Source organism: Melanerpes formicivorus, unplaced genomic scaffold (assembly GCF_026170545.1).
Source record: "Melanerpes formicivorus ecotype bairdi unplaced genomic scaffold, bMelFor1.0.p_v2 SCAF_161, whole genome shotgun sequence".
NCBI lineage: Eukaryota > Metazoa > Chordata > Aves > Piciformes > Picidae > Melanerpes > Melanerpes formicivorus.
The window spans coordinates 559,890-584,195 of NW_027142513.1; the positions used below are offsets into that span (position 1 = coordinate 559,890).

At 38.3% G+C, this 24,306-nt stretch overlaps 1 protein-coding gene across 1 annotated transcript in view; it reads right to left on the bottom strand.

Moving 5' to 3' along the window:
• Positions 1 to 860: 860 nt before the first annotated feature.
• Positions 861 to 24,306, bottom strand: part of SNX2 (sorting nexin 2) — a 41,706-nt gene continuing 18,260 nt past the window's right edge. Inside the window, exons 3-15 of the mRNA XM_068168960.1 lie at positions 23,429 to 23,592; positions 22,179 to 22,245; positions 21,920 to 21,963; positions 21,695 to 21,836; positions 18,422 to 18,500; positions 15,497 to 15,572; positions 14,136 to 14,249; positions 13,815 to 13,908; positions 11,934 to 12,139; positions 6,926 to 7,069; positions 4,521 to 4,601; positions 4,342 to 4,413; positions 861 to 3,535 (exon numbers count right to left, since the gene is read on the bottom strand). Of these exons, the coding sequence (XP_068025061.1) occupies positions 3,485 to 3,535; positions 4,342 to 4,413; positions 4,521 to 4,601; positions 6,926 to 7,069; positions 11,934 to 12,139; positions 13,815 to 13,908; positions 14,136 to 14,249; positions 15,497 to 15,572; positions 18,422 to 18,500; positions 21,695 to 21,836; positions 21,920 to 21,963; positions 22,179 to 22,245; positions 23,429 to 23,592 (1,334 nt within the window). The 3' untranslated portion in view covers positions 861 to 3,484. The remainder of the gene's footprint in view (positions 3,536 to 4,341; positions 4,414 to 4,520; positions 4,602 to 6,925; positions 7,070 to 11,933; positions 12,140 to 13,814; positions 13,909 to 14,135; positions 14,250 to 15,496; positions 15,573 to 18,421; positions 18,501 to 21,694; positions 21,837 to 21,919; positions 21,964 to 22,178; positions 22,246 to 23,428; positions 23,593 to 24,306) is intronic.

Genomic DNA, 24,306 nt, shown 5'->3' on the forward strand with positions numbered 1-24,306 from the left:
CTTTCATTTTCATTGCACATTTCTTTTACTTCACTTTTCATAGCAATGAGCTGCTTGAATTCTGCCTAAACTGCCTTGCATACTCTTCTGAGATCCTCTTTCTTTATGAGAGAAACCAGATTTGTTATTATGTCCCTTTCCTGTATTAGTAATTTCCTTACTAATATGGGCAAAAAAAAAGTGGCATGTTAGCAATGAAGTCAAAAGGTGTCATCTGATCAGCAAGCTCACCCTCCACACAACTATGGAATTTTTAAAAAAGGAATCCCCTTAGCACATAACAAGTAGTATTTGGATCAACTTCAATCTTCAGATCCTTGTGGTTTTAAAATCAAACTTTCTCACATTGACTCATTCTTTGCTAGAGACTGAAATTATTATACAGCCTCTTCTATCCTGAAATAGAAACCCAGGAAAATTTAAGTTTTCTGGTGTTGGTTTTGTTTTGTTTTTTTCTGGGTTTGTTGTTATTTTTGTGTTTTTTTTTCACAAGACAATGATTTCACTGTACACGTCATCTTGGTGGATGTTGAGTGTTCACTTACATGCACAGTATATACTAGCCAGCAGCTCATCTACACTAGAATTTGAAAGAAACTGACATATTTAGGGCATGAACTCCAGAGATGCCTAAGCAGAAATTACTTGGGAGTGATAAAAGAAAGAGTAAGTGACAAGGAAGCCGAAAATTCCATTTTAAAAGGGACAGTGACTAAAGAACCAGAGACTTATTGTAGATTGAATGGCAATGTAAGGAAAAAAAGTAACAATGTCTTCAGTTTGAAGCACATTACATCATATATTTTTAATTCAGAAAGCACCATGGACATGATAGATACATGAATGAGGATGACTTAAAATTGTTGTAAACATCTACAGAGTTTATTTTAACCTAAATGTAAAGTAAACTTCAGTAGCACCTTGTCCTTTATACAGCATTCCAAATGTAGTTCATCCTTTTGCAAATATTCATTGTGTTCATGCTAATGATTATTCAGTGGTACACTGGCTTGGAGTTTCAGGAAAACAACACTTAAATTTAGTACAACATGCTGTGGTGAGCTCCACAGAGAAAACAGTTCAGCACCTCCATTCACCTAGCTTAAGAGATTTGCTAAAACATACTTTACTTATACTAGGAAAGACAATAAAAAACCTTCAATCTTCACAGTGTGGGGACATACACACAAAATAAATTATCAGATTCTTGAAACAATGAGTTCTATTCTTGCCAAATGTGATAGCTAATCTGGGTCTTCTGTTCAAAATAAGCTTGTAGTGCAAAAGAAACTAAGGTGATTGTGTATTAGCAATGACACTGAATTCCAGAAATACTATTAGTATTTTATTCTCCAACAGGCTTCTAGCTTTAAGGAAAAAACTGCCTGCACAACTCATTCCCACTTGCAATTGTCCGGTATAGACAAAGAAAGTCACAATAATATGTGCTAGGAGACTAATGTGAAAACTATTTCTCATTCTCTTATCACAAGAGAAGAAACCTGTTCCATAATTCAACGGAATTCTAATCTTGATAGAAGAAAAAAAAAAAAAAAAGAAGAAAGATGAAGGGCTAAGAAAACTTGGATAAAGAACTTAAAAGAAATAACATCATGAAAGCATACTTTCCCCTGTTTTGAGCTCTGCATGTCCATATTGAGCCTTTAATTCTGGAAGTGCCCACTTTCGTTGGAACAAATGTGAAGTCTAACTTTGAGCTGTTGGTCAATTTCCATTAGTATTGAGTAAGCCAAAGTCAAACTAGAGTGTTGCACCTAGATCAGTTTCTTATCAACCTGTAGCATACTTTTAAAATTCAGTAACAAATCAAATGACTTAACAGTGATGTACAAGTATTACAAGATTCAGGTTTTACCATTTTGCCTTTTTCAAAAGGTGCTTGGATTTTTTAAAGTAACATTTTCTTTAGTACTTCCCTTAAAATTTCCTAGAAGTCAACAGAATGTTGTACAGAAACAAGAGCCACCAATTTGGTAAGTATATAAATTTTGTTGCATAAATCAGAGTGTATTATTGTTCAGCTGAATTCAGGTTTCCATTCTGCTTAGATCTGGGTGTTTGTATTTGACTACAACCAATAGAAATTCATGCACCAATCCTGCAGTCTTACAATTAGCCAAAAGTTCCACTTTCATTTTATATGATTAATATTTATCTACAACTTAATACTAAAACATGAGGAAAATATTTTAAATTGTGAGGCTGATGGAACACTGAAACAGGCTGCCAGGGGTGGGGCTGTGGAGTCTCCTTCTCCAGAGATGTTCAACACCTGGCTGGATATGCTCCTGCATGATCTCTACATGATTCTGCTGTGGCAGGGGGTTGGACTAGATGATCTTTCAAAGTCCCTTCCAGCCTCTAACATTCTGTGATTCTGTGAAAACCTCTCACTAATATATGCCTTGACAAGTTTAATATGTTATTTAAATGACAGGGCAGCACGTCCCATATTGTGCATTTCAGAAAAATGTTTAGCTTCCATGATTTCTTAACAGAAGATGTAACTGCTCTCTGCAAATACATTTCCTACTCCACAAAATGCAGGTAGAATGCTTACAGCTACCTTGCACTCAGGGCAATTAATTAGTTTTCCTCCTCCCCTATTACCAGAATTATTGCAAGGTTTTTTTCCTTTTTGTATCCTGAGTCTGCTGAAGACAACTGATGATATTTATCAGTCCATCAAGATAATTGTTATGTCACCATGCAATGTGGTCCTAACCCTTCAGAATCTTTGTAAAACAGTTTGAAGATATTTCTGATTTCTCTGTTGCCCAAGTGTTTTGACCCCATGAGAATTAACATATTTACCAAGGCAGTGATAACTTCAGGCAAAAAGAATACACTTAACAGATTAAGAATTAAAAATCAGAACAGTTTACCACAAATAATTGTTTGTGGATCTTTAATACTGTCTCCAGCATTCTTTACTAAACATTGTTTCTGCCTTTGATATAATCTATTTTTTTTCTAAAAGCTACTTCTAAGAACACCAGTAAATATCTACAGACACAAAACCAGAGTGTTTGATGTTTCACAAGGTACATCCCTTTATTATTGTAATCACAAAAACATGATTTTGTACAGGAATGTTTATGTGAACATTAATCAATGATTAAATTTGTTTCATAAAGATCAGGCAAACATACTACAGAACATTGTATGGTAAAGAATAAAAATATCAGCTTTCTGGCCTTGCAGTGCACATTTTAGTGCAAGTATTAAGACTCAATAGTGTTCAATTCAGCAATGTATTGCAGAACGTCATGCCACAGTCCACTTCATAGAGTGTCAGGACATGCAGCTTGTTAATAAAATGCTGTCATATATAAAAAAGCCACATGTTAATTCATAAAATATATAGTGGTTTATTTGGATGATTTGAAGTGATTTCACTGTGGAATTTAGTTTTATCCAGGACAAACATCCATAGTGTCTTGTCATTTGGAATATTCTTCTTTTAGGCAATGGCTTTGGCTTCAGGTAGGAATGCTTCCCAGTATTTTATTAGCTTAAAGAAAAGGGAAAAACACTCATTAAGTACTAAATGTTGGAAAAGAAAATAGATGTATTTTTCTCCTCTTGTGGTAAACTGGTGTCCACTTAACAAAGGATATAGGTGCTTCATATTATCCATTCACATTATTACAAGATGTGAGAAAACATACAATGAATACTGAACTCCACTCATAGCAACAGAGTTGTTACTATACACTGAATGCAACGCTATAGAATACAGTTATATAGAATTTGTTCACAAGCTCAGTTTGCTATTCTTACCTCTAAGAATACCACTTTTATGAGCTTGTTTTAATGAAAGAAAGTCAGAGGATTATGTCCCTGAAATTAATAAAGGAAATACCCCAGACACTCTTTTGGGAAAAGGTCTACTTCTGAGTCACTGGAAACTGTTTTACTGCTTTACAATATTCAGCAATATTTAGTACTTTCTAAGAAGAGCAATAAACATTTAAGTATTCAAGTCTCTCCAGTAATTCTAAGTATGTATTTTTTACAATTTACTCCAATCTGTAAGTGAAAGTATTACTTCAGTCTCAGAAGATGACAAGACCCTCCATTCACCCACATTCCTAAGGGAGCTTCTCCCTTTCTTCCCCGAGTTAGAGCTGTGCAAGGGAACATAGCAATAGATGGGAAACTGTAATCACTATGTACAGTACATAAAGTACAGATAAGAAGTAGTTCCTCAAGTTTTAGAAACTGCTACACTTAAAACCCGGTGGTTTGGTTTTTCATCCAAACCTAGTAAGGAACATACTGAATATTAACTTGTACAAAACTTAAAATTTATCTTACCTGCTGTTGTGTCTGCACTAACGACTCTAAGTACTCGATAATAACAGTTTTAAAGTCTTTCACACGTTCCTTCTGTTAATAGATAAATTATGGCATATTAACCTCTTAACCAATTCTACTTGGAAGGTCAGTATTATCTAAAGTAAAACTGTCATTTACTTGGACAAAATGATACATGCCTCAAATCTTCCCACTTCCTTGCGAATGGTTTTGGAGATCTGTTCAAAATCTTTTTCCCCTTGCTGAACTTTTGTTTCCCACTGGCAAAGGAAAGACATTCAGAGATAAGATGTTGTGTTGTCCATTTGTTCTATGACAATCATAATTTCAGTGTATTAGTAATAGTTGCTTGAAAGCTTGGTTTTTTTGTCAAACTTAACAAAAAGTCTTAAAATAATTTCAGAATAACAATCTGTATAATAGAATGTAATCAGATTAGTTAAGACAAAGATATCTCTAAGGTAATGCTATCTGTAGATAAAATGTAAACACGTTTTAGTGTTGCTATCAAGGAACACTTAATACTTAGAAAAGATTCTGTGATTCTTTAGAAAAGAAAAAGGATCTGTACACTTTTACCCACTACTTCATTTACAACCACTGCTATAAGAGGAATCTAAACCTGTAAGCTTTCTGTGACCACCTGTCCAGTCAAGAGTAGAAGAGTCCCAAAAGTTATTTCCCTATACTTGCCTAATCCCAGAAGAGATGATTAAATCTTCACCTCTGCCTATGGTCAAGTACATCATTATCTCTAACATACTTCTGCTGCAGATGACAAGCTACTGAGAACATGTTCATTTGCTTTGCAGTCAGAAAGCATGATGCTTAAGCAAGCCAAAGCACATGCTTTCTTGTTCAGTGGGAGCTGTCTTCATAGAAAGCAGCAGTGGAAAAGTTATCACAGGTAAGATGATGAAAAAAGGAAAATTCAGAGCAAGTCATGTGGCTGTGTGATTTTGCTGTATTGAGAGTGTAGCACTCATACAATACATGACACCAGGTTTTGGGTAAGTTTCTCTTTAGTTTACATCCACCTATACAATAAGAGACCATCATCACCTACACTACTTTAAAACTGCTTTTACTACAAACTTTTTTAGTGTCAAATTTAGATTAACTAACTAGATATGCTGTGGAAAAAAGCTATCAACCTCACACTTCAGATACTTAGTAAGCCATAGTGAGATGTCCTTGATGGTAAAACAGCCTGAAGAGTTATCTAATAACTGAAACAATATAAAATTTAGCTACAAGGTAGATTAAAACTGCCTGTAGCTTCCTACCACAGTGACAAGAGGTGCCCAAGACTTCAGTGGAAGTGTCTATAGGCCTAATTAGTCTAATATTCCAGCTTCATCACACCTGTTATCACTGGATAACAGTCTGACAGCTTATAGTTTCTGATGAGGAGAGATTTCTCCTTATTGAGTAAGGTATTTCTAGGACTGATCTTTGGCCTTTTACCCACAGAAAATAGCTGAGTCAGGAATGACTGTCAAGCTGCATAGGCTTCCACTTTGCAGTCTCTATGCCAGAAGGTTTGCCATTAACAAAACTGAGCAACTCTACACATATTTCAATGGCAGCAGTAACTTTCCACCAGGATATTCAAATTTTGAGTGTACTAACAAGCTCCTCTAACCATCCAATGAAGTAGAAAAATTACATCCATCAGGAACAACATTGATTCTTTTAACATTGGGACTGAGAATGGATCAGAGTATTTCCTACTACTTCTAATACTCAGGAAGCATTTTTGACAAGGAGTTCCAGCTCACTTATACTGTGGATGGATGGGTGACATCAAGAGAGGTAACCAGCAAGAATGTGGTCACATAAGAGTGACACTAAGTTTTCACAGTAAACAAAGGCCTTTTTTAATAAAGAGAAAGACAAGTTAATGAACAATTTCAACACTATGCAAAATATATTAAAAGACAGAAATAACACAGCAGCATGTGGTTAGTGACCAATGAGGAAGCCAAAGTAGCTGCAGAAGAGAGCTTGAAATCCGCAATGATGTTCTCTTATTATTTAATGAGAGAATACTAGTGCATAATTTGAATGCATTGACATTAAATAATTAAGTTGTCCTACCTCTTCAATTTCCTTGGTGAAGCATGACAGAAAAAGTGTATAAATTATGACACTTCAACGTTAGACTTATTTCTACTGAAATTACACCATATATACATACATATATATATATATGGGTACATAAGCTGCATAACTAAGCGAAACACAGGAACAGTTTTCCATTAGTCTTCTTAGCTAGATTTTGGCTTTATAAGCCAAAACACGCTCCTCTGCCTACCCAAGCAATCTATTAACAGTTAAAAGTATTATTTATCTTGGCATGTTCCCCTCCACCCAGCTCCCAGACTCTGTAGAGACAGTATTAACTGCCTTACAGATCCTACATTTAATATTTAAAATATTATCCTTTAAAAATTTCAGTAAATATGGAAAACAGCAAATGAGTGATTTGTAAATAAAAAATGGTATAAAGTAGGGCATTATTGCAGAATGAATGAGCTAACACAGAAATTATGACCTCCAAAATAATGTTTGATAACATTACCTCTTTTATCTCATCTTTAGCTTGCTGCAGTTTATCAGGTTTGTTGGCAAGTTGGAGCTTTGCTTCAGCTTCACGTTTTTTTTGTAAAGTGACTTGAGCATCTTGCCATTTCTGCCAGCATTTCATTCGATGATCAAACACACCCTTGAAGTACAGACAAATTTATTAAGCAACTGGAATTGTTAGGGCAATCTAAATTCCTAGCAGGAAAAGCTAATTCTGGGTAAAACTGGAAAAAGTATACTCCAAGAAACTTCACTGTGTTTACCACATCATCTTGCATTTCATTCAATGGCGTGCTTGGACAACTCTACCTTCCGCAAATAACAGAGTGATCAAGAAGCCTTTTTCAGTGCAGACACTGTAATACCCCAAACCATTTTATGTACCTCATTCCATTAAACCATTACCAAAACAACTATTACAGAGTGTTCTCTTCAGCAAGTACTTCCCTGAATGTAGATTCTGGCAAACTTTTTTTGTACATGCATTACACAGCAATTCAACAATACATTTCTGTTAATTATGGACTAAAGTAGCAGAAGTATACACATTGGGAAAAAAAAGGAAAACAAAAAGAACTATATATACTCCCAACAACCTGTCAAATTAAAAGATGTTGCTGGATAAAAAAGTTTGCAGACATACCCTCCCATATCAAAACCTAATTATGCTGAGCAGCATGAATTACACCAAAAGCGAGTATTTTCTGTAATAAGATCTAGATCCACAAGTTCTGTTTCTTATTTAAAGGAAGTATTTGATAGCTGTCAAATACAGCCAAATTATGTTCCTGAAAATTTTTGAGCATGCTGATCTTTACAGAAATGGAAGTTAACTCTTAGTGGAGGAGAGGATTCAATATCCTCTCATCAGCAAGCACCCCCAGCCTTCCTGTAACAATTCACATGTGCAGGGTCAACGGGAACAGGTTGCTACCTAACAAAACAAACGATACAAAAGGAGCAAGCAAGATCCTTTAAGAAGCACACCACCTATAGGGCCCTTGCAGGACAGGTATGAGGCTCTACAAGAGGAGCTGGTTTTAAGCAAGGATGGGGGCTCACAAAGGCCAAAAGTGCCACAAAGGCCAGAAGTGCCACCAAGGCTGACTCACCTCAAGACAGCCATAAAAACTGAACCTGAAAAGAAAAATTGAAGGGTCATTGTCGTAGGTGACTCCCTGCTGAGGGGAGTGGAGGGCCGGATATACAGATCAAATGCACTTCATAGAGAGGTCTGCTGTCTTCACGGTGCCTGGGTAAAGGATGTCTCGGGTAAACTTCCAACCCTTTTGAGTCCTTCAGACTATTACCCATTCTGGTTTTTCAGGTGGGTAGTGATGATGCAGCAGTGAGAGGCTCACAATCAATTAAAAGAGACTGCAGGACCCTGGGGCAACTGCTAAAGGGATCAGGAGCTCAAGTTGTGTTCTCCTGCATCCCCCTGACATCAGCAATGGATGAGGGAACATTTAGGAAGAGTCAACAGGTCAATTCGTGGCTCCAGGACTGGTGTAATTGACAGTGGCTTGGATTTTATGATCACATATCAGTTTACAGGGCACCAGACCAGCAAGCAACCAATGTGATGCACTTGTCCCTTGGGGAAAAAGGATTCTAAGGCAGGAGTTGGCAGGGCTCATTGATAGGGCTTTAAACTGGATTTGAAGAGGGAAGGGGTTACTAATCTCATGCTTGCCTGTAACAAACATTGGGGCAGCTCACCAGAGGCAGAGGGATGGACTGCTAGAAAGGGCTCTCAACCTGTAGCTCTGAGGCAAGCCAAAGACGAAGCACTGGGACACCCCAAGAGAATCAAGGGGGATTCACCTAAGAGGGAGGCATGGCCAGCCCAACTGAAGTGCCTCTATGCAAATGCACACAGTTTGGGCAATAAACAGGATGAATTAAGGGCCACTGCACTGCCAGGATGCTATGACATAGTGGCTATTAGTGAAACTTTGTGGGATGATTCCCGTGACTGGAATGTAGAGACGGATACAAGCTCTTTAGGAAGGACAGGCAGGGTAGGAGGGGAGGAGGTGTTGCCCTCTGTATCAGTGACCAGCTGGAATCTGTGGAGCTCCACCTGGGGAAGGATGTTGAGATGGTTGAGAGCATATCGGTGATGATTGAAGGGAAGACAGGGGAAGGTGATGTTGCTGTAGGGGTCTGCTACAGGCCACCTGACCAACAGAACCAAGCAGATGAGATCCTCCACAGGCAAACAGAAGTGGCTTCATGTTCACAAACCCTGGTCCTTGTGGAGGATTTCAAACACCCTGACATCTGCTGGAGGGACAATGCAGCTAGGTACCAGGATGTTCCTGGTATGCATAGATGACAACTTCCTCCTCCAGGTGGTAGAGGAAGCAACGAGAGAAGATGCTATGCTAGACCTTCTTCTCACCAATAGGGAAGGGCTGGTCACCAGTGTGAGGCTCAGGGATAACCTTGGCTTCAGTGACCATGAAGCAATAGAATTTAAGGTCCTTAGGGCAACTAGGAGGACGTATGCCAAGCTTACAATCCTGGACATGCAGACTTCGATTGCTTCAGGGATCTGCTGGCCAAAGTATCGTGGGACAAAGCCCTACAGGGAAGAGGGGCCCAGGACAGCTGGTCAATGTTCATGGATCACCTTCTCCTTGCCCAGAAGCAAAGTATACCCACAAAGAGGAAAGCAGGAAAGAATGTTAGGAGACCTGCCTGGATGAACAAGGAACTCCTGGACACGTTGGCACACAAAAAGAAACTACAAGGAGTGGAAGAGAGGACAGCTGTAATGAGTGGCACATAAGGAACTACCCAAGGAGCAAGAGACCTGGTTAGAAAAGCTAAAGCCCAGTTAGAATTAAATCTAGCCAGGGAAATCAAGAGGAACACATAAAATTTCTATAGGTATATTAATGTTAAAAAGAAGACTAGGGAAGATGTGGCCCCCCTCAGAAAGTTAACAGGTGAACTGGTGAAAAGTGATGTGGAGAAGGCTGAGGTTCTCAGTAACTTCTTCACCTCAGTCTTCACTGGCAATGGCTCCTGGAATAACAGAATATAATGGCAAGGACTGGAAGAAGGACATGCCCATTGTGAGTGAAGATCGGGTTCATGATCATCTGAAGAATCTGGAAGTGTTTGAGCCCATGGGACCTGATGAGATATACCCATGGGTGCTGAGGCAACTGGCAGATGAGGTTGCTAAACCACTCTCTAGTATATTCCGAAAGTCATGGAAGTCTGGGGAAGGCCCACTGACTGAAAAAGGGAAAACATACCCCCCCATTTTCAAAAAGGGAAAGAGTGATGAAATTCCCCCCAGGGAACTACAGGCCAGTCAGTCTCACCTCTGTGCCCAGTATGATCATGGAGCAGATCCTCCTGGAGGTGCTGCTGAGGCAGAAGAATAATGAAGAGATAACTGGGTATAATTAGCACAGCTTCACCAAGGGCAAGTCCTGCCTGACAAACCTGGTGGCCTTCTATGACAAGGTCACAACATTAATAGATAAAGGCTGAGCAACTGACATCATTTACCTGGACCTGAGCAAAGCCTTTGACACTGTCCCGCACCACATCCTGGTCTCCAGGCTGATGCAGTATGGGTTTGATGGATGGACCATTCAGTGGATAAAGAACTGGTTTGATGGCCACACCCATAGGGCGGCTGTCAATGGGTCTATGTCCAAGTGGAGGCCAGTGACAAGTGGAGTCCCTCAGGGATTATTACTGGGACCAGTCTTGTTTAACATGTTTGTTGGTGACATGGACAGTGGCATTGAGTGCACCCTCAGCAGGTTTGCTGACGACAGCAAGCTGTGTGGTGCAGCTGACGTGCTGGAGGGAAGGGATGGCATCCAGAGGGACCTTGACAGCCTTGACCTTGAAAAGACTAAATGCAAGGTCCTGCATCAGGGTTGATGCAATCCCAAGCACCAACACAGGCTGGGCAGCAACTGGCTTGAGAGCAGTCCTGAATAAAAGGACTTGGGGGTGCTGGTGGATGAGAAGCTTAACATGAGCCACCAGTGTGCATTTGCAGCCTGGAAAGCCAATCACATCCTGGGCTGCATCAAGAGAAGTATAACCAGCAGGTCAAGGGAGGTGATTCTTCTCTACTCTGCTCTGGTGAGACCCCATCTGGAGTACTGCATCCAGTTCTGGAGTCCTGCATCCAGTTCTGGAGTCCTGCATCCAGTTCTGGAGTCCCTATTACACGAAGGATCTGGACATGCTGACAGGTCCAGAGAATGGCCAGGAGGGTGATTAAAAGGCTAGAGTGATTATGCAGGCAGACTAAGAAAGTTGGGGCTAATCAGTCTGGAGAAGAGAAGGCTCCAAGGAGACCTTATTGTGGCCTTCCAGTATCTTAAGGGGGCCTACAAGAAAGCTGGTGAGGTACTTTTTAAGGTGTCAGGTAGATAGGACTAGACGGAATGGAACAACACTAGAAATGTGTAGATTCAGATTGGATGTTAGAAAGACATTCTTCACCATGAGGGTGATGAGACACTGGAACAGGTTGCCCAGGGAGGTGGTAGAAGCCCCATCCCTTGAGGTTTTTCAGGACAGGCTAGATGTGGCTCTGAGCAACCTGATTTAGTGTGAGGTGTCCCTGCCCATGGCAGGGAGGTTGAAACTAGATGATCCTTGAGGTCCCTTCCAACCCTAACAATTCTATGATTCTATGCTATAAAAATGCATAACATTAAAGAAACAAGTACAGCATGCTTAAACACAGTAGTGCATGCTGTCATCAAATGCTGTGCAAAATTAGTACTGGTCAGGTAGATGTTCACCATGTGCATTATTTATCCATCCCCATTTTTGATCACAACTATTTTAATCGTTTGAATAACTGATCATTTAACTCAGCTAGAACTTCAGGGACAAATGTAGTCTTACCTGTGCTACCGTGTGCAAATGCAGACATTCATTTACTCTAAATCTACAAGTTGGAGAATGATATTTTAAACACAAACCCAAGTATTTTTCTTAGTAGTACTCACTTTTACTGCAGCAATGAGACGAATATAATCACCAAGAAGCTCTGAGAACAGATAGAAATCAGCAAAAGCTTGTTCTTGATGCAACTGATCTATCTTCTCCTCAACCTCTGCAAGTTGAGATAAGGCTCTAGACAGAGCAGTGTGGTCCTCAGAATTACCTAACATGGCAGCACTTTTAGCAAACGCAGCTGTGTTGGCTGAAAGTTCTGAAATACAGTGAGTAACGTTCAGTAAAATGTAGATAATTTGTTATACTATGTTACAGCACAGATCAGTGGTGTGGTGACCTCTGCCCTGCATCAACCCTATCTTCATCAACTGAAAACTCTAAGTTCATGATAAAATACACAAGGGGATCACAATGAAACCACAGTTAGGAGAAAAAATCCTGCATTAGTAATGTTTTGCTGAGTTTTTCAGTGAAATGCTTACTCTGTCTAGCAAAACATAGGGAAAAAACTATCACTGAAGTATTATCCAGTTCAGTGAAAATGCAAATGCGCAAAACAAAAGCAAAGCGACCTACAGAGCAAATTAGAAACAATTTTAACAGGTCTATAGCACAGTTCTTCAGGCATTTCAGAGTGGAAAAAACCCAACAATTTCACAAAACCACCGCCCTCATGGGTGGAATTTCTTTCTGTTGCACTGTTTCGTTAACCAAAATACCTTTAGCTGTGCATACTGTAATGTCTTGCCACATTCTGATGTCTTAGAACTAAAGACAACCCACACACCAGCATGCCTGGCATCTATCAAGGTAAAGTTTTGAGCTTATATATTAAATACTAGGACAATTATCTCATCAAATTCCATCTAAGTCATTCTGTACAAAGTTAAGTCCTGTGAAGGACCTTTGAACAAATGTTCAATCTCATTTACTTCATCAGGATTACAAGTGCAGATTGTGCTACTGTGCTGCTTCCGCAGAATCATCAGAACACCAGAAATGTTTCCAGAAGCAAAATGTCTTCAAGGTATTTAAAACACAGCTTTTCTTGAGATCTATGACCAGGTGACAAACACACACATGTTATTTCTTGAAATACTTTTAAGGCTATCTAGCCAAACATTTCCTACTCCAGAGAGTAATTCCTGATGGAGTTATGAGAAAACAATTTATAAAATTTTCACCAAATCGACACCAAAAGGTGACCCCGTATTTTAACATAATACAGTAGCACCAGAAGGTCTTCTGCGAGCTACAAATCAAAGCTTTGGTGTTTGTGTTTTTTTAAACCAAGAGAAAGCAATCTTTGGCAAAACAGCAGCACAGGTGATTAAACCACAAACTTGCAGGCTTTGCTTCTATTTAGAATAGGTAAACTGAAAGTTGATACTCTGATACTATGTTTCCAGAAATGCTCACAGTAGCTTGATGATGTATCATTACATGAACCAAACTGAGAAAAGTAAATTCCTGTTTAAGAGCAGGAATTCAGTTAATGGCGCAATACTCCAGGAAGAGGTTGTTTTTCGATGGCTTTGAATCAAAAGATGCTTAAATGGATTTATGCAGCCACTTTTCTGTTCAGAAGGTAATGACTCTTATCGTAAGACCTAGAGATACATCTATGGATATTTACTGTAGCAGAATCACTGCCAGGTGTAGTATCTAATCTCCACAAGATAAAAAAAATTTATGCCAAATCAGCATAGTTAACTTTGAGAATTATAGATATTCTGGATAAAATTAAGATTACAACCTGGTATATCAAAATGCTTGAGCACTACAGGGTACAATTAGAAGATTTTTGCATTAAAATCTATTGTACAACTCTATTAATTATTTAAGAGTCCTGGCATACTAAGCTCATTTTATTGCCATTTCCTAAAGTTCTAAGCTCTTCAATTCATGCACTCACATAAAAGTAAAGTTACCTTTTCTGTGGCAGACTAATGCTTCGACACTGGCATGAAGTTTTCTAAGTTGCTGATCTAGATTCTCAAATTGCTGTTGTTTTTCTTCAAACCACTGACAAAAGATGAAAGAATCCAGCATTACAAATTAGATTACCACCAGCATTTCTGGTTTTAAAGAAGCAAATTATCCATGTACTGCCAGGGTGGTCAGCTGATACAGCTAAGAATTCAAGCCAGTAAGCAAATTAATAACCCATTTTCTACTTCTACAGCTTTAAAATGCAATTGTTGAGGCTCATTAATTCGTCTCATTATTCAAGCCGAAAAATCAGCTCTTACTGCATCCGATTCATTCATCTTGATTGTCATTTTGTTGACAGCGTCGGCAGCCTTGTTTACCATCCTCAATATTCCTGCTCCACTCAGAGCCTGGGTGTTAACCGCTCTCGGCAGCTGGAATTGAATGACAAATAAGGGCAAACAGATTGGTTAAAAGGATGGAGGTTTAACTGGGCACAGAGGGAAAAGGAAAGGATATAGTGTTTTCTTTACTCCTATGTGCTCCAATATGGTGGAATCCAATTTCTCAGATTTACTACTTCTACATTCTCAAGAGGAAAACTTAGACTATTTACTTTTCTTCTACATCTTTACATTTAAATGGAACAAACAATGCACTTGTCCAAAGTTGTTATGAACTAGCCAAAGGTTGTAACTAGCCACAGAGAACAAACTGCTAAAGGAACAGAAAAGCTTTGATTTATAACAAATTACACAAAAGAAATTCTGTAAAACATTTAATTGCAATGCAAGATTTGTACTGTGTACTGATTACAAACAGTTGATGTATTTTTGCTTTTCTGTATAGAGCAGATTTTAGAACCTACCTCATGCATAGTAAAACAACTGTGCATTTGCTTAAGTTTTTAGAAATCCTCAAGGGTAAGTTAACAAATTTTGAATTTAATTGACAATACTATTCAGGCTAGCCCTAATGTGCCATACAAGGTGGCCTCTATGTCAGGCCATTTACCCTTCATGTGATACTCTGTCAGCAGCATTGACAAATCCATGGTAAGATATCTATCAATGAAACTTTTGTCAGTAGTAATGTCTCTCTGACTTATTAGTATAACTAAGATATTGACATTGGCCTAAAGACAGTGAAGTATTACAATGAATTCATTATGTACATATATAAAGAGATATTATGCATCACTAACAATACTTTGGTATTGTGAAATTGACTACACAGGTGACTGAAGTCCTCTGTTCACACTTAGCCTAGCCAACAGCACTGCTAGTGTTTTCATAATACCCTAGCAACACCCCTTAAGTTGGATCTCTAGAGGCAAGAAAGCTGCTTCCAAGCCAGTTTGGTTCTTCATATTATTTAACAATCAGTAAGATCAACTATGTATTTTCATCTTGCATGATAAGCTTTACTCAGAACTGGACATATGAACTCACTTGAGAAGTCACTGAACAGCAAATAGTTTTTGGTTATTACCACTCAGTTTTATCAGAAGCAGAGTCACACCATTACCTAAGAAACCTGGGCAGTTCTGTCCTGTGAAGGGTACAATCTGATTTGATTTCATATGAATTTAGGGCATTGGGTCTCAGTACAAACAGTACATATTGCTTTGTAGGTTACCATATCTAGAAATAAATAGGAGAACTTAAAAGAACTCAAATACCTCAGAACTTTCCAAGAACTGTCTTAAATCTGGATCCTGTAACAAGGTTGGGTGTTTTACTGTTCTTTGTAGATACCTATAATATTAAAAATTGGAATATTAAAATATTAGATAACAGATTTAGTGTGCCTGACAGCACTGGAAAGTATCCTTCACCTAAAGAATGGAATACAATGCAGCACATAACCTCCCTCATTATCTAATAGGGCTTGAACATTCTTAAAAAGTCATTTCTAGAGGCTCCGATGGTAATTTAGTCTCTACAACCCTTCAAACCTTTGCCTCTCTGCTGACTCTTCAAACCATGTTTATGTCTCTGTCACCTTCCTCCAACAAGCAAGTCCTACAGAGTTACAAATTAGTACCAGTAAACTGTTTAAACATTGTTGAAGCCTTACTCCAGTAACTCTGCCACAAACCTGGAAATTCCAACTAAAATATGCAGGCTCATGCACTCTGTACCACAATGTAATGTGCCAAACGTGTGTACAGTGGTTATAATACAGTTTATTTAGACCAGAAACTCCTGAAGGTAGGACATGCCATCACTGTAAATTGCTCCGTAGTAAATGTTATACTTCATATTTGCAACAGCTGAGTGAAATCTTCCTCATCCAATGCCAGCCAACTTGCAACAGCAACAACAAAAAACCCAACAGATGAGCTTATCTACAACAGTGCAGTGGACAGGCTTCCCCACATTGTCAAATGTCCTAAGGAGTACATTTCCCAGAATGGGAGGAGTTCTCAACATCCACTGGAAGTTGTACACTAGTGTAACTCGTTTAACAAATAAATTGAAAAGCAGCACTTAAAGCATGCACACAAGCTTGTGAATTAAACTTTTTCTAACCTTACTGTTTTTCCAAGTAAGCATCCAAGAGGGAAACTAGTAATTTCTACTACAAAGACCTAAATTTGTGTGGAAGTACATGTTAAGTTATCTCAGAGTATTTACTCTAATTCTAGCAGTTAATCCAAGTCTTCATATCTCGCGCCACCACTCCTTTACCAATAGACTTGTATAACAAGATCATGTTTAACAGTTCCACTCTATGAACAGATCAACTTCAGTAACTTCTAGGTGCAATTTTAACTGGCAGATGTGAATGAAGCTCTAGGCCAATTTTCAGTAACACATTAACTAAGACAAAGCAACCTATCAGTATTTTGTGTTTTAGTATAATTTCAAATATTATTCTGTTACTTAGGAAACTGAAAGTTATTAGCAAGGAAATTCTGCAGAGATATTTTAATATAAGATTGGCTCTGCAACTCCAGAAGATCAAGAGCTTCATATGTTGAATAGAATAGACTAGACTAGACTAAAATAGACTAGAATAGAATGAAATAGAATAGTAAAATAGAATAGAAGAATAGAATTAACCAATTTGGAAAAGACCTTCAAGATCATCAAGTCCAACCCACCACCCAACACTATCTAATCAACTAAACCATGGTACAAAGCGCCCCATCCAGTCTCCTCCTAAACACCTCCAGTGATGGTGACTCCACCACCTCCCTTGGGCAGCACATTCCAATGGCCAATCACTCTTTCCTTGAAGAACATCTTCCTAACATCCATCCTAAACCTCCCCATGCGCAGCTTAAGACTGTGTCCTCTTGTTCTGGTGCTGGTTGCCTGGAAGAAGAGACCAACCCCCACCTGGCTACAACCTAAATCCATGCTGGCTGGGCCTGACCCCTTGGCCATACTGCAAGTGCTGTGTGATTGCACTCAAGACCTGCTCCATACTGTTTCCTGGCACTGAGGTCAGGCTGACAGGTCTGTAATTCCTTGGTTCCTCCTTTCGGTCCTTCTTGTGGATGGGCATCACGTTGGCCAGCTTCCAGTCATCTAGGAACAGGACTACTGAAAAATGATGGAGAGTGGTGTGTCCAGCTCATCTGCCAGTTCTCTCAGCACCCTAGGATGGATCCAATCCAGTCCCATGGACTTGTGGGGATCCAAGTTGCTCAGCAGGTCTCTACTACTTCCTCCTGGATTACAGGGGAACTATACTGCTCCTTGACTCCAACTGCCAACTCAGGAGGCCAGTTGTCTGGAAGACAACCTGTCCTGCTATTAAAAATTGAGGCAAAGAAGATGTTAAGTACCTCTGCCTTTTCCTCATCTTTTGTTACAATATTCCCTTCATGTCCACTAAGGAGTGGAGCTTGTCCTTGCCCTCCTCTTGCCATTAATACATCTATAAAAGCGGTTTTGTTGTCCTTCACAGCAGAGGCCAGTCTAAGTCTAAGCTCTAGTTGGGCTTTTGCTCCTCTCATTTTTTTCCTACATGACCTAGCAACATCATTAAAACATTTCAAAGTTGATACTCCCCCTTTTTTTCCCATTAATTCGTTCAGAAGTTCATTGGCCAACCAGGCTGGCCATCTGCCCTGGCGGCTCATCTCCCAGCATATTGAGACAGCCTGTTCCTAAGCCTCCAAGATTTCTTTCTTGAAGTAGGTCCAGCCCTCCTGGACCCCTTTGTTTTTAAAGGCTATATCCCCACGGTACCTTCTGAGTTAGTTCCTTAAGTAACCTAACTCCGTCCTCCGGAAGTCCAGAGTGAAGGTTTTGTTGCTGCCCCTCTTAGCTTGACTGCATAGTGAAAACTCAATTATTTCATGGTCACTGGACCCCAGACAGCCTCCAACCACCACATCTCCCACCAGCCCTTCTCTGTTCATAAAAAGAAGGACCAACCAGTTTGAAGAATTAGCTGTAATCCTATTTATGAAGAAAGCTACATTTCCCATTACCAATGGAAATCATTCCATTTCTACATACAGGTTTGGCAGCTGCATACAACCTTCACAACCCATCTAATTACAGATCCCCCAGACCCCAATTACAGAGCCCACATAGTGCATTATAAGCAATTCTGAAGCTAAATGAGTTTTAATTGAATACATTACCTTTCTAGGGCTGCTCTTCTTTTCTCTACAAATTCAGTAGATGAAGAATCTTCCTTGCCCACTTTAACCTTAGTCATGCCTTTGGGGAAAAATAAAAGGCCATTATGCTGATTTTATTTTATCATAAATAAGTCATTAACATAACAAACATAATCGGAAACCAAATCTCACCTAAGTTTATGTATTTAAGACAAATTACAATGAAAAACACTACACAGGAACATAAAAGACACCAACACTGTATGATGCTCTTTTTTCTGGAAGCAGCTCTGCAAAATACACAATTTCCTGTAATATATTTATTGCATTTATAAAGACAATCTAAACAAAGATCAGAGTCTCATTAGTCATTCTTGTTCAGAAGAAGGTAACAGCTAACCAAATAAAGTTGAGTCAGAAAATAAATCTCTGTTTGCAAGCCTATTAATTGGTAAGCTTATTATCAATATTTCATTCTATTATTTAAGTTCTAAACCTATAAATTTTTTAGCTAATTAGGACAAACTAACCAGCTCTGAAAATTCTGAAGCTTATGAACAACTACAAGCTGCATGGAGAGTAAAATTAGCATAATAAAATGCATGCAGCTTTACAATGCCTCCTCTGGCCAAATTGAGAGTAGTAAAAAAAAAGTGATAGGAGAGCCATAGTCATTGATATATCATGGTATGGGAAATAGATTCAGCCTCAGTAACAGAAGGACTCTGCAACTGTAAGACTGAGGTCAATGTTTTTCATGCTGAAGACCCAAACTCATGAGTTTAGGAACCAGAGTCCTACCAAAAACTCCATGAAACACTGAACGTTCATAATTACTTTCATTTCCTAAAACACAGGAGAGATAAACATCTTATTTCTACCTGTATTGCATTCCTGTTCTGTTAGTTCTGTGATTTTCCAGATAAAAGTTCTAAGTCTCAAATTCTTCATGTGTACTCTGTGACCTGCTAGGTCAACAGTTCCCAAAGTTTTCTTCACCTGATCTCCCTTTCTGCCTTTAGAAGTTTCACACAGTAACCCATAGAAGGGACAACCAGGAACAAGGAGGGACTCTTAAGCTCTCAGTGAAGCCTTAGTTTTTCCTTTCTCAGAAACATGACGAAAATAAATCCAGTTGACAATTTTTTCCAAAGGTATACTACACAGTGTAATTTAACTGTAAATCCACATTTTTCCCACAAAACTGAATGTCTTTAACTATAAGGATTGAGGTATTAAAACAAAATTGAGATAATTCACATGTCTCATCTTTTTGCATTAAAGTATTACTATTCATTAGCATTTCACTGCAGAAAGCATGAAATACTGCAGTTTAATGCAAAACGATCATTCAAATTTGATAGCAACAGGCATTCATAGGGGAAATAATGAGTATATAATCAAATGATATGAGGAATGATATGAAGAATTCCTAACTTGTGATACTGACAGTTATTTCTAGATATCATGTCATCTGTCTTTCTCTGCTAACACAAGACTACTTAATGCACGTGTAAAGTCAGTTCCTATAGCTTAGGCACTCTATAATTGTTCACAGGAAAGGATCCATGATTTAATAGATTTTTTTTTTTTTTTTTTTAAGTAGAAAATGTGATTTTCCAACCCACAAAGAAGTAGTGACTCAGTTTTACCCTGTTTTTCCACAGTTACCAGCTGACCAGCTGATTTGTGGCTAAAGTCTGAAATGCCAGCCCCTCCTAGAGCTTAAAGCTCCAGTCATTATCAACAGCATAACAGGACTAAGGACTTCCGTACCGTTCACACTTGTTACACACTGAATGTCAAATATTTCCTATTATAACTTTAAAAATAAACATGTGATGTAAACACAATCTGTCGTTTTACTTTCAGCTGTTTTGCCAGCTCTCTCCTTTGTGATGCCTTGTTTTAAATCAGCCTAGAATCCCCTCTTTTCTGCAGAATTAAAAATGTATGGACATGTGTTTTTGGAGATAAGTAAATACTACCTGTGCACTTAAGTTTGAGTTTGAAGCGAGTTTTGCAATCTTTGGAAAATATCCTACCGGGTCTCAGTTTTCCCAATTTATCTGTATCTTAACAAAATCTCTATACAAGCAATTGTCCGTGCTTGCTTAGAAGGCACTTAAGTCCTACTGTTTTACACACTTACATGTGTATAAATACTTATGTTGGTTTAAAGTAGGACCTCAAACCAAGTCCAAGCTTTGTTTACAGATTAATTTGACTGTGATGCAAGTACTACAATTGCATGTAATTGCAGTCATAAATGCCTTAAAAGTTATATTATCCAGAGGACATGACTAGAAGTCTCATTTCCTCTTTATAGACCCTTTAAGCATTTGCAAATACCCTTATTTTTGTTGCATGAAAAATTGGTCATTACAAAATCATACATTACTTCCATGAACTCCCAAGAATTCAGATTACATTTTCAGTCTTGCAGATTGAAAAAAACCCACCTTTTTCCACAGAGTTAAAAGCATAATTTTCCCAAGATTTCTGCTGCTTACATCTACAGAGCTTGGCTATTCTGGCTTAGAAGAAAAGCTATGCTCTGACTAGCTTTAGAGTATACTACTGAAACAAAAAAGTCCTGCCATTCCCTACATGTTAAACAGCACTCCAGAACCCAATCATTTATGTAAGACAATAGACTTCAGCAGGTTTTACGGTTCTAAAAGGTTAGTTATTTTGCAATAAGCTCTCTTAAAAATTAAGTTGCTTAGATGCACTGGCACACATCTTAGTTCACGGAGGAAGGATCTGATCCTTCTAGGCATGCACAATGACTAGCATCACTCAAAAGTGAATTACACCTTTGAAGAATAAACTGGAGGTTTTCCTGTTTACCATGACAAACAAAAAACAGACTGAAGTTTTAAAAGAGTATGTATAAAGCTCTGTATATTGCAGGCAACTGATAATAACACAAGTTAAAAATAAACTTTCAGTTAACATCTTTGTTATGATAGACTAATCAGCTTTTGAAGGGCAGCAGTGAAGAAAAAAAGATAGATAAGAAACAGAAAGCCATGTATCAGCAAAAATGTCATTATCAATGCTGGTCTGAGCTAGGAAGACACCAATACCTATCTTTCCAACTTAGCACAAACTTTTAAAAAATAAAATCTGGCAATGATATTAAATAACTTGGACCTGCTAAGCATAGAAGTTCATAGTTTGTTCATAGAAGTATTCATTTTACAAGACCAACAGGTACTAAAATACTTAATTTGCATTACAGTACTTAAATGACATGCACAAATTCAACTTTACAGGAACTACACTTACCTACAATACTTTTTTCTGGAGCTGGAGGTACAATGTAACCAATATGCATGTACTTTGTTGCTAGTTTGCTGTGCAAGCCAAGAAAATCACTGAATCTTCTTTTAACAGAGAATTCATTTTTGTGGAACATGGAAAGTGATGTCTTGAAAAAAAAATTGTTAATAATTACTGATTCATCTACTCAGGTATGATACAAAGTTATCTGCAAGTATTTGCACTAGTTACCTTTGTCGTTACTCTGTATGCCATATAAGCATTCATGCCATCACCTGTAAGAAAATTAAGATACTTATCCTAGGTTAAATTATTTTAATCTCTCTGCAGACTTTGTTCCAAAATATACATTAAATAGCTTTCCATTCAGCTACTGACAACTGCCAAGTGGTAAATGAAAACCAAATCAGGCTAAAATCTCAAAATGTTCTTCAAGGGATATAAGAGTCTGCCAGTCTGCCATCTGATTTACTAGACACAAGGAACTTACCAACTTTCTCTGGGTCTGAGACATTGATTTCTATATCAAACAAATCTCCATTTGCTTCCTCTTCAATCTAGGAAAAAGATATGCCACATTTAAAGAGATAATTGCATTCATAGTATGTATGGCTACAAGGATAGGGGTATACAGGAGGGAGGAGAAAAAGTCAGTATGTGTAACTAAAACACTCTTCCAGACTCACCATCTAATGATTAAGTGAATATAATTTCTAACATTGGTTGTCGTTGTAACATAGCTCATGCGATGGACTTAAGGATGGGACCTGAGGGTCCTAAAGGTGTGTTCCAACCTAAGTTATTCTATGAGTTTAGTTTCAATCCTTCCTGCAAAACTTTTAGTAGGCAAAACTATTCTCAGAGCTTGTTGGCCTCAAGATTTTTAGAAAGTATCTTGGGGTATCTTCATTGTATCTCCTACAATGCCAATTGACACTGTAGTTCAAAAGCCACTCTCATTTGAGATGTTTCTATATGCCTCTAATCAAAGGACTGATACTCCCTTTTTATTAATGGTGTCTGCAGCAGAAGAGCTTAGGAAGGGAACAGTAACAGATAAAGAAAAATTTCACAGTATTTCATGTAATATACATAAGCCAGATGAAAATAGAGAGCTTAAGATATACCATAACAGAAGGGACAGTATACCAGGGCTGAAGTGACAAAAGATGCCATCTTGTGGTATCTGACGAAGCACTCACCATCAATAGAGTCACAGGTAAATTGAGTTTGCAAACAAGGCTTAGCACAGGTACTGTCTAGTTAAAGAGCACTCCAGCATGAATGGCATTGGGCAGTGCCTGGGCTTTGTTAGTATGCAGGCTAATGCTAAACTCCCTCCTCTGTTTCCCCATCAACAACACTTCAGAAATTCAAGATGAAACCTCTAACACACTAATAAGTTATTATACATCATCAGTATTTCTCCTGTATCATGCTCATAGCTTGCTCTTACATACAGTTCTATAGTAAATCTTCTGAAGGAACAAGGATTCTTACTCCTCATGCTACATGTGCCCTGTTATTACCACTGAAGTAGTGAATTGTTATGGTCTTTTCATAAGTCAAATTCACCCTAAACCTTATAAGCAATATAAACAGTACAGGTTTTCTTTTATATGCTTCCCCTTAGCAAAGGATAATCCCATGAGTCAACATTTAGCAATCATGATTTTAAAGGAAGAAAAACTTCAAAAAAATAAACAAGACATTTCCATGATTTGGAAGTTTACCACATACCTCTTCTCTGGACCTGTCAAAAATCACAGGGGCTGTTACACTTTTTGATTCCATTCTGGGAGCTACTAACGTAGTAGGTGTTACAGGAGTGATTGCAGGAGTAGGTTCTGGTGACAGTATTGGATTCCTCTCTGGACTGTCCAGTGAAACTTCTTCTGTTGCTTCTAAATAAACATTTTCAGTTAGCAAAGTTTTTTGTGCAATAGAGATGGATATGCATTACAAAGATAAAACACCCACTGTAAAAAAATTACAAAATACAAGTTCAGTAAGATCATCTGTAAATAACATCCACTTGCTCCCGATGACTTCTTTCAAAACACAGGTAAAACTAGATGTGACATTTGAGCTTGTAGTGTACAACTAGTGAAAGTAAGACTAATAGTGTAACTTCTTAAACTTTTTTAAAGATGCTGTTAGGCAAAGAGTCATTTAAAGTAGGCACAAGTGGCAAGTCATTTATTTCTGCATGAGTTGTTACGGAAAAAAATGAATTATCCTTGTTTTTACCTGTACTAATTTTAGTTTTTGCTCTTTAAACAACAGCCGATTTAAGCATATAGGCTGATAACTGAGCAGACCAAGACATGTGTTAAATGAAGTTACACAACCACACTACACTCCCTCCACTGCCAAAAGCCCACAAGCTGTGAAATAAAAATACTAGCAGGTGAGACATTTGGACAAGTGAGGCCATCTTTACTCTCTATCTGTCTTCAGTCTCTTTGGGGCTTAAACCAGTCCACTAGAAACTGAATACTTTCTTCAGACTGTAGATAGCTCATCTATCTTTAAAGAGGATGTAAATCTCTGCTTTACAAATCCTGCATGCTTTCCTCTACTGGCTGGTTTTGACCACTGGTAAACTATACACTTCC